The sequence below is a fragment of the Pyrus communis genome, chromosome 6 (assembly GCF_041283825.1).
Source record: "Pyrus communis isolate YQ-2024b chromosome 6, ASM4128382v1, whole genome shotgun sequence".
In the NCBI taxonomy this organism is placed as follows: domain Eukaryota; kingdom Viridiplantae; phylum Streptophyta; class Magnoliopsida; order Rosales; family Rosaceae; genus Pyrus; species Pyrus communis.
In genome coordinates, this window is record NC_142570.1 from 5,935,147 (window position 1) to 5,954,950 (window position 19,804).

The 19,804-nt window shown below is 33.6% G+C and overlaps 1 protein-coding gene across 1 annotated transcript; it reads left to right on the top strand.

Moving 5' to 3' along the window:
• The first annotated feature begins 3,067 nt into the window (after positions 1–3,067).
• Positions 3,068–5,611, top strand: LOC137710271 (heavy metal-associated isoprenylated plant protein 8). The gene is made up of 5 exons (XM_068449199.2): positions 3,068–3,484; positions 3,612–3,882; positions 3,963–4,168; positions 4,277–4,364; positions 4,900–5,611. Exons 1-5 carry the CDS (start codon positions 3,476–3,478, stop codon positions 5,364–5,366), a joined length of 1,041 nt encoding a protein of 346 aa, XP_068305300.2. The 5' UTR covers positions 3,068–3,475; the 3' UTR covers positions 5,367–5,611.
• The last annotated feature ends 14,193 nt before the right edge of the window (positions 5,612–19,804 follow it).

Here is a 19,804-nt window from a genome sequence, read left to right on the forward strand (position 1 = left end):
ATCCAAATAATATTAAATATGATGCACAATCTTGATTAAGTAATTTACTTAGGTGGAGCCTAGTCATCGATTTTTGTTAAAAAAAATTATATTATTGTAGATTTTATGTAAAAAAAAAAATTGTTTGAAGAGGTAAAGTCATATTTTCAGTACACAAAAAGAACCAAAGCAATGTACCAAAACAACATTATCTTTTGGTTTTCCTTTTCATACGTTCTTTCTTTTATATAAAACAATTGAAGTTTGAGGTGGTGGTTAACTCATGCTTATTAAGACGCCTTTAGCTAATTCAAGAGATGTTGTTTTTGTAGCCTCTAGTTTTGCATGCTCTCAAACTTTAACAAGTGTTTGAACAGTCATGATAGTTGGTGCAATTCAAGCTCTTAGGGTTTATACCTTGCCACGTATCTACAGGTGGGCCAAATATCTCATACTGTAGGACACCTCCCTAGGCCCGGTGGTCCCAGCAAATTAACACTCAGCATGCAATGCATATGTATTTGGAAGAAAAAATGAAAAATGCAACATAACATGCAAGGCACGTTGGTTGTTGGTTTGGTTGTGGAGGAAGGGGAACCATTAACCGAAACACTTGATCTTATTCTTCAAAATAATTATGAGAAGGAGGTGTTAATTAACGTTAGGTTTATCAACTAACTTTGTTTTATAGAATTCAACGTCGTTATTATCGTTATCTCCTTATTGTCCCACCTAAATATTTCCATATATGAATTCTAAATTTAATCCTTTCAAATTAAAATTTTTAAAAACAAAAAAAATACAACTGGATTCGTACAAAACACGTCAAATATGAATTTAGCCAAGTTGACTGAAAAAATGTTCAATACTCCCTCTTTGCTACTAAATACAACTGGATTTTTGTTAATTCAGATACCTCTTTAAGTGATCACCAACAATAAGTTGTTTTAAAATTAGTTGAAAATGCATTCATTAATCTCATGCTGTAAATGCAAGTTACATTGAGCTTGACTTATGTGAAAACCTAACTAGTTACACACAATTAACATGGACTGATGGACCCATATAAAATTCCTATAATTAGATTACTTCCTCCAAATTAACATGCACATAAAGCACACTCTTGACCCATGGAATGGAGAGTCTTTTTAATGTGCCGGATCATGGGGCAAAATACCATATGCCATTATATAATTGGAGAAAATATTTTTTTTAATTTTTTATATGTATCCCTTCAATTATATAATAACATGTGGTATTCCGCATACCTTAAAATCTCTCCATGGAATTGGAGAAGTTTTTCTCTCACAAATCAAATTCATGCGACTGGATCGTTCCTGACATGATTACAATTTGTGATACCCTACTGAAACCTATAACTTGATTGGTGTACTTGGTAATGAAAATGCCGAAAAGTTAGCGGGGCTCTTCTAAAAATTATTATCTCATATATTATCAAAACTTTTGAAATTTGTTGAATGATACATACAGACTGCACTTATGATTTTTAAATGGATAATACTCAGGTACTTGTTAGTCAGTTTTTCATATACTTATTTTTTAATTTGGTCTAATTAAAAATGCCATGTTTTTCTTGTCTTTTAAAGTTCAAGAAAAACTAAATAGCATGTCTATTATTAAAATAAAAATAAATAAATTAAAAAGAAAAAAAAAAAAGAACCTTGTGTTAAAATACCATTGAACCACAACAACAAAATTGAGTATATAAGCTGCGTTTCCTGAGTACCTAAATATTATTCTTTTCTAATTTCATCAAACTTTTACATTTATAATTTTCCTAACTTGGAAGTTAGAAATCCACAGATATAAGTAATAAATATCAAATTTAAGTAGGACTTTACCAGCCTGCCATGCATTTGCCAATACAGCGCCTCACGTGCCCTGCGCACTGCCCAAGTGTTGTACAAATCATTTTCCAATTTTGACCTAGCTGGGATCAACAATGCTGCATCATATGACAAGGCTGTAATTTTACAATCTGTTCTTTACGAAATTAATAAAATTTACTATTTAGAGTAAATAAAATAGAAAATTGGTCAGAAACCAACCAATTTTTTGACCGGTTATCAGAGAAAAATAAATTAACGCTCACAATTAACATAAGTCACATAATCATCCAATAATCTAATACTAGCCGTTGGACTAAATCCAACTTTTAAGCTGGCAAACCATTGAACTAACTGTTTAAATTGAGTAATGTTATTCATACCATGTTTTTGTACTACATTTTCATACCATCTTAGGTGGCATTTGATGTGGACAGTCACATCATTTGAATTGATCAGATTTTTAAATTTAGTTATTATTTAATAAACTAATAATTAAATAAAACTAGTTAATTAAATTATGATTGTGATATACGAGGAATCTTTCTCCTTCTTTTCCCTGGATTTTGTAAAATTTTCAAATGATTTGGCTAACCACATCAGATGTCACCTAAGATGGTATAGAAATATAGTATAAAAACATGGTATAAATAACATTACTCATTTAAATTAGGAGCCTTAATTAACCAAGATAGATAAGGACTGTAGAGATTGAACGGATACTGAATTACGAAGTAACCTACTAAAAAATGAGTTGTAAAGTTAGACATTACTTGTTACCTAATCCAATCTTAATTGTTGCAACACCTAAATTTACTTGGCAGTCAACGCCAAAAAAAGGTTAGGGTGTTTTACTTTTTTCTTATGTGCATGCCTTACAAGTAGTCAAATTACGAAAAAATAAGTATTCAGAATGAACTGTAAATTTAGACGTTACTTGTTATCAAATCAAACTTTATCAGGTCAACACCCAAGCTTACTTGTACACATTGTTGTTAGTTTGTGTATACTCTAACAAATAATACCATTGTAATCATTAAAGTTATGTAAATAAGTATTAAGACGAGTTGTATACCCAGATGTTACCCAATTAAGTTTTCGTTATCTAAACCCTCGAGTTTTCTTATACGTTTGACTTGTAAGTGATTGTCAAATAATTTCTTTCATATTTTGAATTCCACTCGCTCACTCATTCATACTCGCTAACTATATGAAGTTCATCCCCACCATTCTATTAACTCCAGGTCCAGACAAATACAGTTGAGTGAAAGGAACAAGAGCACAAGAAAATTAAGCAGCAGAAGCAAGTGGTAGAAAATTCCAGAAATGCACAAAAAAATTAAAACAAATGAACAGAGGGCACACGTGGCCTTCCGAAAATGCCACGTCACGGAGGTTAGAAAATTGGGTGATGAGAGAGAGAACCGAGTGGCTTTTGGCTTCAGATTTGGTGGATCCAAATATGTAACTCAAAGTTTAATACAAAATATAAAGATGTAACTCGAAGTTTAATATAAAGTACAAAGAGAGACTGCCCTTTCATTTCTCATAAATACAGGGAAAGCTGAGCTCGCATCCCACTCGGCACTCGAGAGAGAGGAGAGAGAGGGATTAAAAACAGAGTAAAACTTGACAAGTTAACTAAACCAATGGGGGAGGTCCTACAACCTTAATAATCTTTTTTCTGATTTGATATTCTTCTTTTTGTATATGATTTATTTCTCTCAAAGTTTGCATCTTTTGTTTATTGGGTTTGTTCTTGTATTTGGGTTTGTGTTGGTTTAGGAGGAGAAGAAGCCTGAGGAGAAGAACATGGAGGAGAAGAAGCCAGAGGAGGTGCAGAAAGAGGGAGAGAAAAAGCCTGAAGCTGCAGAGGAAAAGAAGGAGGAGAAGAAAGCCGAGGAGGGAAAAGATGGGAAAGTAGAGGCCAAGGAGGGTGACGACGCCGCCGCTGCTCCTCCGCCTCCGCCGCCACCTCAAGAAATTGTGCTCAAAGTTTATATGCATTGTGAAGGGTGTGCTCGCAAGGTGAAGCGGTGCCTCAAAGGATTTCAAGGTTTGGATTTTCATTTTTGGTTTGTTTTTGTATTAATCTTATTGGGTTGATGTTTACTTAATTTTGATATTAACTTTCAGGGGTGGAAGATGTGAGCACAGATTGCAAAACTCACAAGGTGGTTGTGAAGGGAGAGAAGGCTGATCCAATTAAGGTTCTTGAAAGAGTTCAGAGGAAGAGCCACCGGCAGGTGGAGCTGCTGTCTCCAATCCCAAAACCGCCGACGGAGGAGGAGAAGAAGGCGGAGGAGAAAGAGAAACCCAAGCCAGAAGAAAAGAAAGAGGAGGTGCTCATCTCACTCAAAGATTAATTATTTTTCATAATATTTTTTTCCATTGCCATTTTAATTGAAATTTTTTTTTTATTTATTGGGTTTTTTTTTTTTTTTTTGCAGCCTCAAGTCATCACGGTGCTGCTGAAAGTTCACATGCATTGCGACGCCTGTGCACAAGAAATCAAGAAACGCATTCTAAGAATGAAAGGTGTGTTCGAATTTTTATTTTATTTTTGTTTTTTCAGAGAAAAAACAAAACCCGAAAAAGAAAAAGAAAAATGTAATTATTTCTTTGATCCCTTTTCAGATTTGGGTTCATGCATATTGCACCTTTCCACAATTAAAAAAAGGAAATCTTGGACTATGAATGCGTTGGCAATTAACGGTCCTCATCTTTTATTAGCTGTGCAATGCAATCTGCAACCTCCATAAAAAAAATAAAAAAAAAAGAGAGAAAAATATTGAAAAGAAAATCACTTTTCTATTTTTGTGAATCTCTTAAGAAAATAATTATTCTCTCACCAATGACCAATCTTTCATGTCAATACATTCTTCCTCTTCAATTAACAAAAATCAGGTCCAATTAAAGTCAATTCAATTCCTTTCCAAGACCAAATCCCACCAATCCCAACTTTTATTTATTTTCTGAATTTTCGTTGGCTTCAAAAAAATACTTTTTTTTTAGTCGAGCGATATTCTGATTAATCATATTTGTGTGCTTTTCTATTGTGTCATTTTTTCAGGAGTGGAATCTGCCGAAGCAGATCTTAAGAGCTCAGAGGTGACAGTGAAGGGTGTGTTTGATCCGGCTAAGCTAATTGATTATGTACGCAAAAGAACCGGGAAGCAAGCGGCGATCGTGAAGCAAGAACCGGAGAAGAAAGAGAAAGAAGAAGCCAAAGAAGCCAAAGATGAGAAGAAAGGTGGTGAGGAAGGTGATGACAAAGAGAAGAAAGGAAAAGATGGTGGTGGTGGTGATGAAGCAAAAGCAGAAGAGAAGAAGGAAAATAAAGCCGACAACAATGAAGCGGCAGCCGCCGCGGCCGCTGATGGTGCACCGGAAGGAGCTGCCACAGAAGAGACTAAGGTGGTGGAGCTGATGCAGAAGAATGAGTACTATTATCACCCATCAAGGTATGCCATGGAATTGTATGCCTACCCACCTCAGATCTTCAGTGATGAGAACCCTAATGCCTGCTCTATCATGTAAAAAGTAGCGATGTCAAGGGTAGAATGGGAATATGGGAAACGATGTTCAATTGTCAAGTACCATGTCCTATTCATGTGTTACTGTGTTATCTTTGTTGCTCCGGAGTGAACTATATCATCTATCTACAGAGATAAGCTGTGGAATTTTGTTAGGCTGCTGCATTTTATTTTCCCTTTTAGTTGGCAACTTGTTACGTATATAAATATGAAAAAGAATAAAATAATAACAATTATATCATAGTATAATGACATGTGTATAAATCTTTGTGCTTTTTTATATCGATCTTTTTGATCCAAAATATGAAAGAAATAGGTGTTTCTACAATTTTATAGCCCAGTCAATTATGTTCTACTTAATTGCTGTTTTATGGCCACATATCTTTTTGGCTAAAGAATGGAAAACCTTTCTCGTCATGCTAAATTTTGGAGTTGGCTAGCAACTGATTTTAACACCCTTTCTTTTAGAATTCTACACTGTGCATATAAATCGTAAAAGAGAAAATTAAAGTATGGTTCTTGAACTTGGAATTTTGATTTCTAAATTAAAATTTTGTGAGGTCGGTCTCTGAATTCATTATTGTCCTTTTGGATAACTCATTATTGTCCTTCTGGATAACTTTTACACTATTCTAAAAATCTCCGTCTAGCGCCACTTAGGTCCCGTCTAGGCACTAGGCGGCTGTCAACTGGCCCGATTAATGCCTAGGCATTTAAAAATTAAGAAATGACACCTAGACATGCTGAAGCACCTGCCTAGACCATCTAGGCACCCGCCTAGCTCACCCAGACCCACCTAGGTTGCAACTCCCTTAGGCAGAAAATAGATAACTTTCATTTTGCATTTTATTTTTTTTCAATAAATTGTAAGAGACTTGTTGAATACTTAAATGAGCACACATTATATGCTTGTTTCCCATATTTTCATTATGTTTCAATACTTCATAATATATGTGTCATTCTATTTTGTAGTTTATGATGAAATTATATATATTTTAAGTATAAACATACACTTATTTACATGAAATATAATGGATTTAGTTAAATCCGCATAGTCTACCTAGGCACCCGCCTAGACCCTGCCTATCCGTCTAGGCGCTAGGCCCCAACTCACCGCCCGACTAGCGTCTAGCGTTTTTTCAAATCTTGAACTTTTGTAGAGCAACTTCCATCTTCTATTGGTCTTTCAACATTTTTTATTTTAGAAAATTGTTATTAGCACTCCAAAAATTTCATTTCACACTTCAAATTTTCTATATTAAAAAAAAAAAATACACCTGTAAGGAATGTATAATAATTAAGATTTTTAGAGTATTGATAACAATTTCCTTATTTTAAACAGAAGTTCTAACATTGTCACTCAAAAAACCACTACTACTTTATATTGTGACGAGTTTATTGACTAATTAAGGATTTTGGAAAAAAAAAACAAAAACGGAAAGCTCACTTAAGACAGTCTAGGGACGTGTACTTCAAATTTCTCATTGTGGGACAAAACGATTTTCTTGGAATTTCTTGGGGTACATGTATTCTCATTCATTTTTTTTTTTTTGGACAAATAATATTTTTTACATTAAGGGGGGAGAGAGTGAGCTAAACCTCACAATAGACCAGCAATTACGTGGTTTAAATTTGTCTTTGGCGAACCTAAGACCTCTCACTTACCAGTGAAGAAGAAATCACTTGACCGTAATACTAAATAGCTTCTCATTCACTATTTAAACAAGTGGATTTTGGTGGTGGTTGTAGGAGGGTTGAAAGGTGATTGAAATGAATGAAGTAGAGTCTCCTAGGGTTTCCTATATTAGCACTTACAGTGGTTGTGAAATGTGCGATTCTGCATTGACCATGATTAATAAATAAAAAAAGAGAGAAAAAAATTAAGAGGGTCCATGTTAGTTGAGACAAACAGTCATTATTTGACACTGGCAATAACAATTTTTTTTAGAATTGTTATTGGCACTCTAAAAATTTCATTCTACACTCCAAACTTTCTATATTTAGAAATAAAAATACACTTGTGAGAAGTGTAGAATGAGATTTTTGGAGTGCTAATAACAATTTCCTTTTTTTTAATGCATAGGGTTGATGTTTAAGGACATGGCTAGGGTTTGTAATGATTTGGTGGTCCAAATTTGAAGTGAATCCAACGATTTTCTATAGCTCTCGAAAAATGCTGGGTTTTGAATTTAGCATAAACTACCATCCAAAATGACAAAATTGACTTCAATCTAAGTCTAATCTTATATAAATTCCATTTGCTAATCACTTGTGCTTTTCTGCGCCTTATTTGTTATGGTGAATTTCGTACGTGGTTTTTACCTTTTAGTTTTACCTATAGCCTCCTTTGTTTCAATTTATTTGGGTAGTGCTATCCACACACCTATTTTTACTTCTTATGTAATTTTCTTAATTTTTGGATTCGGATCAAATGAATTGAAAGAAAATAAATTTTTTACTGTTTCCCCTTCTTCTGCATCTACCTTTCTGTTCCATTTTTCTAAGAATTTAATTTTTACCCCTTTTCTCCTTTCTTGATCTCATCTAGTTTTCCTCAAAATCTATACAATTATTTTTCATCTAAATCTTGAAATTGCCACTTTTAGAAGACCACACTTTCCTCAAAATTTCCAATCCTAATTCCTACTTAAATTTAATTCATAGTTGGGGCAGAAGAAACCGTGTTCCAATGAGCGGTTTCTGGGTACTTTTTCCTGCCATATATTTGGCTTTCCATATTATATAGTTAAGAGGCCAAGCCAACCCACTGCTTAAACTTAGTTTGAATATAGTCAGAGAAATGAGACAATTCTCCATGGTTTTAGCACTCAAGTCTATAATCTTTAGTTTTAAACAAATGCTGCTATTTGTAGGATCTCAGCAAATCATCTAGTTTAACCATTTTTCTAATAGAGTTGAAATACCATCTTTGTAAGTTAAGCTCTTTCACAATAGATCGGAAAAAGTGAGTGTACTACAATGTATTAAATTCATGAGTGTTATTCTTATAAACTAGTAGGCTTTAAACTCACACTAGTGTAGCAGTATTGTTATATTATCAAACTCAGGGTGTTTGATTCCTATATATAAATATGTATCACTTTTACTCAAACTATTGTGGAAAGGTCAGTTAAGATGCAGTGCCGGTCTTGAGATTTTTGAGGCTCGGAACAACGTCAAAAGAAGTGCCCTAGTATAATTCCACACAAGAAAAATCATTTGTTTAATTATTCGTATATGTGCATATAGAATGTTAAAAGACACACTTCACATGTACACCCTTTATAATGTTACCATTATTGAAAAACATTTCAAACCCAATACTGTGCCACCCCATCAAGGTTCGAGTCCCGCTGTCAGTAGTTTTGTATTGGTGGGTGAATCTGTAAAAACCAACAAAGAGGACACGGACCCTTCTGTAAGTCCTCAAAGAAACTTATAGGATATCCTAACCTGAGATGGGATAGCCTCACGTCTCCCTAAACTTTTGTTAAACAAAAAAAAGGGTTTTCTTTGTAATGAGAAAAGAAGCTAAAGAAATTACCAGTACCCCAAATTAGTAATTACCGTCCTAAAATCTTACAAAGTTTGCCAATAAAAGTGAAATAAGGACATGGGTGGAGGCACATTGGACCAAATAATACAAATAGGGATTCAGTGATATGATGCATAACAATCATACCAGTACTATATATGGTGGTCGATATATAATATAAGGATATTAGCACATGCAATGCCTTTTGGTATTAGTGATAGTGAAGGTTGAAAGTAGCATGTCGAGGGGTGCACCAACACTGCTAATACAGTTTAATCATGGTTAATATTAGATTATAGGACGGTCTGCAGCTCGTCCTTTACAAAAAGTTTGTGTACATGACTGGTTTATATATTCTGCACATCAGATTCCACACCTCACATGCTAATTTCATCATTCCAGCTACAGGTTCTTTATTTTTGTTTCTTTACGTAGGGTTTTCAAAGATACCAAGAGAGAAGCTGTTGGACCTAATTGAAGTTGAGCCCACAAAAGCATGTTCCTAATCATTAGATTATAAAATACGCGTAATCATTATTAGATTATAAGATACGTAAGTATAATATTCTCGGATCATATATAATTATTGCAAATTCAAACATGAATTGATCGTTCAAATGAGACGTCAACATAATTACATAAGAACATACTCATGGTAAAACTTGAATTCTACTTCTTAGAGTAAGGTAGGTCCTTATCCCATGCTTCTTCATTTGCTCATGATAAGGAATCCATGTGTTTATTTCTTTGAAGCCCTAGTACAAACTTGTGTAATTTCACATTCCCTCAGAAATATAAGGTCCCTATTTCCCTTTCCCTAGAGTATATCATAATCTCAACATGGGAAGCACTTTGTGGTTGCTTTCTTTGTCTTTTCTTTCCCATTCCTTGCGGTGCCAAACTAGATATTCTGTATTAGAGTTCATGGACAACTCATTTCCTGGATATTATTTTGCATGCACCCAACCTAATTAAGCACACACTCGCTTTCACAAACTATCCAAGCCTTTCGGTACGCAAAAGAAATTTCAATGTAGGCACCAATTCTGGCGGTGGAAAGCTGGAAGCTAGTGGGTAAGATTAGGTAGATTATCCTACCGGTTGCCAACTGAAATCTCACTAATCACCCCTTAATTTCAACAGGTGATGATTAAACAAAAAACTTGGGATTCTGGACAACCATACCTGGTATGGCAGCAATTATGTACAAACGAAAAGTAATTATACATTCTTTTGTTCAAATAAATCTAGAAGTGAATTGGAGATGGATGAAAACTAATAGAGTATAAATTTATGAATTTTTTGATGTGATTAAAGTGTATGATTGACGTGCTCATAAAATAACTCAAGGTTCTTTAAGATTATTATAAAGTTATAAACACTTCTGATTATGTTTGATAAAGTAAACTAAAAGCATTTTTGTGTTCCGAAAGGCATTTGCTTTTTAAATAAAGTTATAGTCTTATCATAAAACTAATTTGCTATATGAGGATAATCAAATTACTTATAAGCACATGCGATTTTTCTTATTTCTCTGATGTGAGATTTACTCTCAACATGCTTCCTCTCGTGTGGTGAATTTTCAAGCCTAACACGTGAATAACACAAATTGGGTGACGTGGAACACGTATGACCGTAGGGCTCTACTCATGGGACAACTAGGCTCTGATACTATGAAGACAGTTGAGGTTCCACCATAAAACTCATTAGTTATATGAAGAGTAACTCATTTACTTATAAGCACTTGCAAAATCTCTTAGTTTCTTAATATTGGCTTCATGCTCTCAACATCAATTCCTAAGAATCAAGATGTATTTTTTCACGAAGCACTTACATTTTTATTTACTAGAATTTAGGTCTCATATTTCCAAATGGGTGTATTTTGGTTTTAATCTAGGGAACTTTAACGAAAAGCTCCTGGTATTGTTCACTTTAATGAAAAACCACATTTTTACACTAAAAAGTCAATCTTGGTACTATTCATTTTACTCTTTATTTTGTTCTTATCGTTAAAACTTAAAGTTTTCAAGTCCTTTTCATTAATTTTCCTTTTAATCTAAAACCCATGACATTTCGGACTTGTATCTCAAGTATGCAATACTACCAACCAAGGACATTAGGCCATCTCCAACCGAAGGGTCCAGAGGGCCAGAAGGCCGAAAATAACCTGAAAACCGTCTCCAACCGAGGGCTAGGCCAGAGGGCTGTGGAATCTCAGAAGGCCCCATGGAATCGGAGAGGGCTAGAGGGCTGGAGGGCTGGCTGAAAGCATTCAGCCCGGGGTTGGCCAGAAATACTAGGAATCCTGTCAGTTATAACGGACAAGAATACGTTTATATTATTTAATATAAATGTATTCCTGTCGGTTATAACCGACAGGAATTTTCAAAAATAATTTTGAAACCAACAACTAGCTGACGTCAGCTAGCCTTTGCTAGCTAGCGCCAGTTACCGTTGGATTCAAAAAAAAAAAAATTTTAAGGGACTTTTGGGCCTTTTTTTTTTTTTTTTTTTTTTAATTTCTATTTTTTTTCCTATAAATACCTAAACCATTCCTCACAAAATTTTCACCATTCCTACCATTTCAATTCTCATATTTTCCTTCCTCTTTCAAAAATCTATCCTTCAATTTTTTTAATAATTTTGAAATGGCCTCTTCTGCAATGAAAGGTCGGGCTTGGACACGAAAAGAAGATGAAGCTCTTTGCAAGGCTTATAGATGGGTTTTGGAAGATAGTGTGAGGGGGAATTGTCAAACAAATGACGGTGTTTGGACTCGTGTGTCCAAAAAATACTTAGAGTTCTATGAAGGCACCACTCCAGTGAATATTCGAAACCACGAGAGTTGTTCTTCAAGATGGAAGAAACATCTTCAGCCAAGTTTGAACAAATGACATCAAGCATTGTTAGCAGCCGCAAGTAGACATGAAAGCGGCGCTAATTAATACGACGAAGTAAGTGTTTTCACAATTTATTTTAAATATTTAATTATATTACATTTAATTTCATAAATTAATTTCCTTTAATTTTTTTTCTAGGTACGCCAAGTGGAGGAATTGTATATGGAGAGCAGCTCGAAAACCCTTCAGTTTCACAGTTGTTGGGAAATTTGTAAAGGGTGGGTGTTATTTGAAGATCCACCAAAGAGAGCTCCTACGTCGGTGTTCGAAACTGCATCCTCAGCTGTAGATATGGATGAAGATGGATCTTCAACCATTCAACAAAAAAAGGGTAGAAAATCCGTCTTCAGGTGAAGGTTCCATACCTAGGGCTATGGGACGACACAAGGCGCGAAGGTTGAATGAAAAGGGCAAGGCAAATGATAATTACGCCACTCAACATGAAGTGGCGGCCTCATTGCGATTATTGGCGGAGCAAAATGCCCTTGAGGCCGAAGAAATGAAGCGTAGGCATGAAGAACGGGCAAAACAAATACAAGAAGAGATGGATGATAAGAATATGGAAAGGAACACTTCGAATTACACTCCAATGAGTAAGGCCTATTTTGATAGGAAAAAAAAAATTATGAGCCGACGGCAGTTGTTTACCTCTGACTATACTCCTACGATAGCGGATGATGAAGATGATGTTGATTATGGGTATTAAATTTAAGTTGTTTTAGTTTTTAAATTTAAGTTAATGTTGTTTTCGAATTTAATTTGTAGTTTTTAAATTTAATTTGTCGTTTTTAAATTTTAGTTGTAATTTTTAAATATAAGTTGTAGTTTTTAAATTTAAGTTGTTGTAGTTTTTAAATTTAAATAATAAATTATGTTTGGCCCCTTGGCCCTCGGTTGAAGACGGTTTTTTGTGGTAGGGCTAAAACGAGCCTTTTGGCCCTCTGGCCCTCGGTTGGAGACGGAGGCAAATATGATCTTGTATTGTTCATTAAAATATTAATATCTTGAAGAATCTTGGAGAGTCAGAGAATTAAAACGAACCCTCTGACCAGTCATCGGTTGAAGATAACCTTAGTGGGGCACTCATAATCCTTTGCCATAACTTTTTTACACTTTATTCACTGGGTGCAGTCACTGCTAAATTTTATTTTCTTTACCAGACCTCTGAACGAAGAGAAAGGAAAGAAATAAAGATTAGATTTGATAAATTTTGTGTCAGAAAGTTTGTGGGTACCGACTGATCTGCATTGATGTGGTGAGCTCGAATATTTATTGTACTTATTTACTGAGTGATGAATCTGATGACGATGAATGATGCAGATTGATTCACATTTTGTAATTTTCACTGAACGCCGCAATTTCTTCCTCTTATCTTATTGAGAGAGATGGGAGTAAAGTGGTCAACATGGTACAACGTTCGGGGGTAGAGAGAGAGAGAGAGAGCATCAAGCATGGGCTTGGGACTCGCGTGTTGGAGTCTACGTAATAACTTTATACATTGGTATTGCTACGTATCATGTATTACTATACCTGGCGCCATGTGTATACATAATCATCATGGGTACACTTCAATTTACCGCCTCGGTTCTCTGCGTGGGAAGAAACTGTAAAACAAATGACAGAATGGACAACGAAACAATACAAACCGGCAACAAAATTGAGCATTGCATATTTATACTTCAAACTCAAATTTAGCCCTTAAGATACAATTATCTTCCCAGTTTGAGGATAGTGGAGTCACTAAACAAGCTCACTTTTGTAATGTGACATATGTACTATTTAAGTCAAATTTGATTGTTAAACTAGGTATTTCTAAGTTTTGAGGAGATTTAGAAGTTTGTTATTTTCACGTTTTGTCTTCAATTAGAATTTCTTGTAAGCCTATATAATGTTGTGGTAGGTGTTAATCTTGTTATTTGTGCATTTAGGATTGTTGTCTTTTGTATTATTTTATTATAATTTAGAGAGTTGTCTCTTACTTTTTGATAGTTTTGAGTTTTTAATTTTTAAAATTAATGTTTGATAGCCATTTAGTATTACGATTTAGTGGTATTACTTTTCACTTGTAAGTGAGAGGTCTTAGGTTCGATTATCGCCAAAGACGAATTTGAATTACATGATTGCTAGTCCATTGTGAGGCTTAGTCTACCCCATACTTTTTAGTGTAGATAATCTTTTAGTGTAAATAATATCATTTATTAAAAAAAAATTAACGTAGTCTGTGAATCACCACTCTCGATAAAATTAAAGTCTGTTTTTTTTTTAAAGGACGTCCTTAAACTTATAAAAAATTGTTAATTTATTCTTAATATTAGAAATGAAGTTATTTTATCTATTTTTTCATACAATTTAATTCATGTGACTTGCATGTGATACACTTTTTGAGAATTGTTGGTAATTTTTATAAGGACTTATTTTTCCAAAAAAAATAATGTATTTAAATTGTCCTTTAGATTTGTAATATATACAACAATCTTATGGGCGAGAAAATAATGTATTATCTTCTGAAGAGTCTTACGTGCAAAACACGTAACTTAAAATGTTAAAAAACTAGAGAGAATATCTTTGAATCTAATAATACAGATAAGATTGATAGATTTTATAAGTTGACGACTTATTTTTTTCAAGAAAAAGTAAATTAGAGACTTAATTTTCATTCATATAATAACTAAGGGACCAAATCGAGAGTTGACATGTTAATCCACTTTTCTTTGTATTTATCTTACTATAACAAGCGATGCATACGAAGAAGGGCATATCCAATCCTTTACATTCAAGTTACATAAACCTCCTCTATCTCGTTTCACATGAGGACTTTGTATATCTTCACTACAAAGTTTATAACGATGCCTTTCAACTCAAGCAATCAATCAAGACGACGACATCTGCTAAGAATCACGCATTGCAACATCGGATAACTTCACTTTCTATAAAGATTCGTGTATTTCAAGAAAGCGGATGAACATGAATTGGCTGCTAGCTAATTAACAACAAGCAGGTTTCATACTACTTGAATTTGGAACTAAATGCATGCACCTCAATTATTTGATTTGTTTAATATTTATAATTAACAGTTTGTTAAGACTTTATGGGTTGTAAATTTGTAATATTGGTTCTCAAACGTATAAATAATGTGTAGGTACAATCATTTTCAACTTTGGAATAGTAAGTCAGAAATTTCAACGTAAATATTATATGGACAATAATGTTTTAATCATCCGTGATGAAAACTATTTAAGAATATTGTTGATTAGACATCCATAATATTTTACGTATGTCAAGTAATTATTTAATATAAAAAATGTATAATGCAATTAAATAATTGATTATCTTTGCATGCGATTCAATATCCTAGTGAATAATGTGTTAGGTATTTATCTATATATTTTGGGTTGGAAATTATCCATTTTTCTAAATTATTGTAATAGTTTCAAACTCTTCCCTTGTAAAAATTTAATAAAATAAATAAATTTAATAGGATTTTGTTTTTCAACTTGTTGTCCCCAAGTTGAAATTATCATTTTTCTGTTTGTGTAGTTTAGACTAATAATGTTATATAAAACAGGAATCCATCTTAAAATTTAAACTATAATTGACTTGTAGTTCAATTTCTTAAAAGTATTGCATTTGCACACGAAGTCTCGTGTTCAAATTTTCTTCTTTGTAGTTTAAATATATTTAGAGGAAATTAACTTATCGTTTAAAAAAAATTTAAAATTTAAGTGATAATATTCTTTTATCAAATTAGAACCAAAATCAAATTAAAATAATTGCTCCATTAAAAAAAAATTTCATATGTAATGCACATAAAGTAATTGGAGCTAGGGGGGGCCACCGCTCTTGTTCATACGAAGCAGCCCATAACCTGAAACTCTTGTTCTGCAGCTGCAGCCCTCACTGTGACGTCGTTGGAATATTCCGTTATTAGGTTATTACATCCCCAATTCGAACCCAGGCGTACGCTAAGCGCGTGGTGTAGCGCTTTGTCTTATTCGCATGAATGGATTGGGAACTTGGAGCATGATGGATTGGTAAGGGGTCCACTTGGTGGGCCCAACATTTTACTGGCCAGCCCACGTGACACCGAAAAGTTTGTACACTTCTGTTTTTTGTTTTTGTTTTTTTTTCTATTTATTTTTTGTGGTCCTCTTTGTCGTCTTATTTCACTCGTAGACTGTTTATCTATATATATAAAGTGAGCACCTTAAAATGGTGAAACATTTAAAATACTATATATTGTCCTTTAAGAATTTCATAAATTACAATTGAACCAAAAGAAGCTAAAGTATTTAACCATATTTTTATTTTGAATGAATTTAATATTTAAATTTATAGAAAGAAAAAAAAAAACAAAACCTCCCACATTAGTGGGTGGTTTCACGTCTTTAATTTTCTTTTATAAATATGTAAATTAATTATTTAAATAAAAACTATATAAAAAGGCCAATTGCCACACGCGTATACGTGTGGCAAGAGGTTAGTAACCAAATTACTTTTAAGCCCTGATATGCAATGATAATTTTGATCTAATTAAATATACAATTTTAAACCTAACATCAAATACGTAGTTTATAAATTACTCCTAGACTCTAGGAGTTCAAACTAAAATAAAATTAAACAAAAAATAATATATTTAATATCTTAAATGACTTAAAATGCTAATAAAAACATAACAAGTTTTGAAAATTTGGTCAAACATTCTGAACAGCAAAGCAATGTGAATATGGTGGACTCGTGCTGCTATTATCTTTGAAACACCGAGTTATTGGCCCTAATGAGACAACAGAGCCCAAATTGTAGAGCATTTTTTTGTTGCCGATTTCTGACATACAATCTCATCTTCAATCTATTCCAAAGTAGTTTGGGATTGTAGTGCTTTTAAAATAGCAACTTTTTAAAAAATTTAGAACATCAAATGTGTTTGTAAAACAAAAACAAAAACAAAAAAGCAAAACTTTTTTAAAAGAATGTTGTCAATGACAGTAGAATAGTATAGTAAACCAAAAGTAGGATCTACCATTCTTCTAAAAAAAACTGTTTTTTTCTTTTTTTTTCAAAGCATAGTGATGAGTGTCTATTTAATGAAATTTTCTAATGGCAAATAACATACACCCACATATTTTTAAAATTACAATCTTTAGCCCAACATTATTTTCTTGGACAATTATATATCACATTAAATACCCTCTCTTTAGTCCTTTAACATATTCACACCAATTTATATAAAAGTTTACCAAATACTTAGACATTTTTTTTGTTACAAGGACTTTTACCAAAAAAATTTAAAAAAATAAAAAAAAGGGTTCACCATATACTAAACAAATTTATTTTACACCTGTTTATTCCCATAGCAGAACATAAGCAATTTAAAAAAAAAAAAAACACAGCAATATCAAACTAGCCCTCTGTCTCCTTATTTGCATCAATTTTATTTCAAACTTGACAAGTGAAGTTTTACAAGAAGTGATAGATTCTATTAAAACACGAGAGCACAATTAGAAAGATTATCGTATAAGTACATTCTTAAATGACCAATATATTGATCTAAATACAATTGCATACTAAAATGCATAAAAGTAAACTGCTAATGGAAGAGTGAGACTGAGAGTATGAGAGTAATAATAGCTACCCAGCCTTATGTGAAAGTATATACAGCTTTTTCATTGACCATCAGCTACGCAAAATAATTTTGACAATTTTGAAAATAAATAAAATGGTCATACACAATATACTACATATATGCATGAACAGTAATATATACAGAAATGTATTTTTGCTCACCACTATAAATTCTAGTGTGTGTTTACTATATACTACTAGTGTGGATTTTATAAAATTACATTATATTGTGATAGAGAACAAATTATCTCTTTACCATTTTTCAGTTAATAAATTTTTTTTGTTAATAGATATTTTTAAAATTATTATTTTTATATCAATTTAATGTATAAGCAACTATAGTTAAATAATAGACCCGTGACAATTCTATAAAATAGTGGTGAGCATCCCCCACATTCATGCCGTGAGAAAAATCTCGTGTGCCGATCACACTGAAAAATCTTTTCACAGTCTACACCCTACGTCCAACCCTTCTCTTGTTGACGTTCGCAGTTAAACAATGACGAAGAACCCATAAGAAGGGTTCCAGTGTGGCTTTCCATGGGGTCCAACAGTCGCACAATCGGTGACATTGGTCTCCACGTGGTAACGCTATTGAGAGGTGTCCCATCCACTTAGCCAACCCACTATTGTGACCATGTGATGCGATGCGATGTGATGGGCGCAATCTAATTATTACTTTTGAGGAAAATAAGATTTAATACTGACTTCACAATCTAAGGACACAAATTAGACTGCTGTGCATGCTTATGTACAGAATCTATTAACTAAAACATACTATTAATTAAGGTTGTTAAACTGCTAATGTAAAGCAACGATCATACCATATCCTCTCTGAACGGATGAACATTTTGTTTTTTTGGTCAAAAGTACTTTTTTATTACAAAAAAAAAACTTTACAACCTAAGAAGGCCCAAAGCTAACATATTAACATCCAAAAAAGGGGCCACAATAGAACAACACATCACAAAAGCTACGATACAATTAGGCCCAAAGCACAAAACACGAACACCAAACCTAGAAACTTCTACCGTCTCCTTTGCCACCAGAGGTCGTCCCAAGTCATCCAATTCCTTTGTCACAGTCAAGCAATACCTCACCAAACTCCAATCTGCTTCCCGAGCACAAACATATAGTAAAGATAGTCGACAACCAAACGAGAAAAGCCAACTGTCAAGATGAAGTCCGTGGAGATCCACGAACAACACCGTAATAAAGGCAGATAACAAGGAGAAAGTGGTGGTGTTGGAAACATCCGAGCCAGTGAAGCCACTGGAACTCGACACACAATCTCAGTAGGTTGTATGGCTGAAGATTGGATTATGGATGAACACATAGGATAGATATTGTCTGTGAAAGAGAAACCAAACATATCAGTATAACAACCAAGGCTAAAAAACAGTAGAACTAAGGAAAACAGGCAAGAAGGAGAGAGAGGGGAAGACGACGATCAACCCTGACCGAAGCGAAGGGCGGTGTCACTTATTTTGCTGAAATTTGGAGGCCTCACACGAAGGGGTAAGAAAATCTCTCAAAAAAAAAAGAACGACTCTCACTAGAGAGAGAAAAGCAAATGACGATTGTATAAACAATTTGTTTTTTTAAGTGAAAAGGATAATATTTGAAGTGAAAAGATCCCTCTTTTATCTGGTCTGAAATTTTATTTTCACTACATGTGTCTAATTTTCAAGTCTAGCACGTAAACACGAATTGAATGACGTGGAATAGGTGTGGTTGTTTGGCTTCATATATGGAACATCTTGGTCTAATACCATAAAAAATGTTAAGGTTCACCATAAAACCAATTGACAACATAATGAGTAACTTAATTATTTATAAGCAAATGCAATGTCCCTCATTTGCTCAATATAAGGTTCATACTCTCGACAATTGTAGATAATTACTTTTAAAATGGTAAATTAATAAATAGACGATTTTAGTCGTAGTGCAACATTGTAGAACGAGACCAAAATTAGTAAAATAGAAAAAGAATTGTTCAAATAAAAGATTGCTAGTATTCCTCAAATCTCAACCCTCTTGATCATTACCCAAATTATTTTCCCTAAAATTTCTCAAATTACCACACCCGGCATTTTGTTTGAATGATCTGTTGTAGTAATCATTCGGTTGCTAATTGCATTGAAGCATTCTCCGAAAAATGACTGGGACCAACGAGTTTAAAATACATTAATAGCGTAGGTAAAATGTCTTATTAGACAAAAACATGATTTGAAGGACAACATTATCTTAGCCACGTACTAATTAAGCAGGAATAATGTGTCCGTGTTCTTAGGATTCTTGTCACCACCATCATATAATTTTAATGTCATGTATCCCCGAACCTAGTTTTAGGCTTGTAGCATGTACTTTCCTATAAGTAGTAAAATG

Bases quoted from the DNA above. Each gene is read 5' to 3' on its own strand.
- LOC137710271 (XM_068449199.2), top strand. The intron at 3,883-3,962 runs GTTTGGATTTTC...ATTAACTTTCAG, and splicing joins GTGCCTCAAAGGATTTCAAG to GGGTGGAAGATGTGAGCACA. The intron at 4,365-4,899 runs GTGTGTTCGAAT...TCATTTTTTCAG, and splicing joins ACGCATTCTAAGAATGAAAG to GAGTGGAATCTGCCGAAGCA.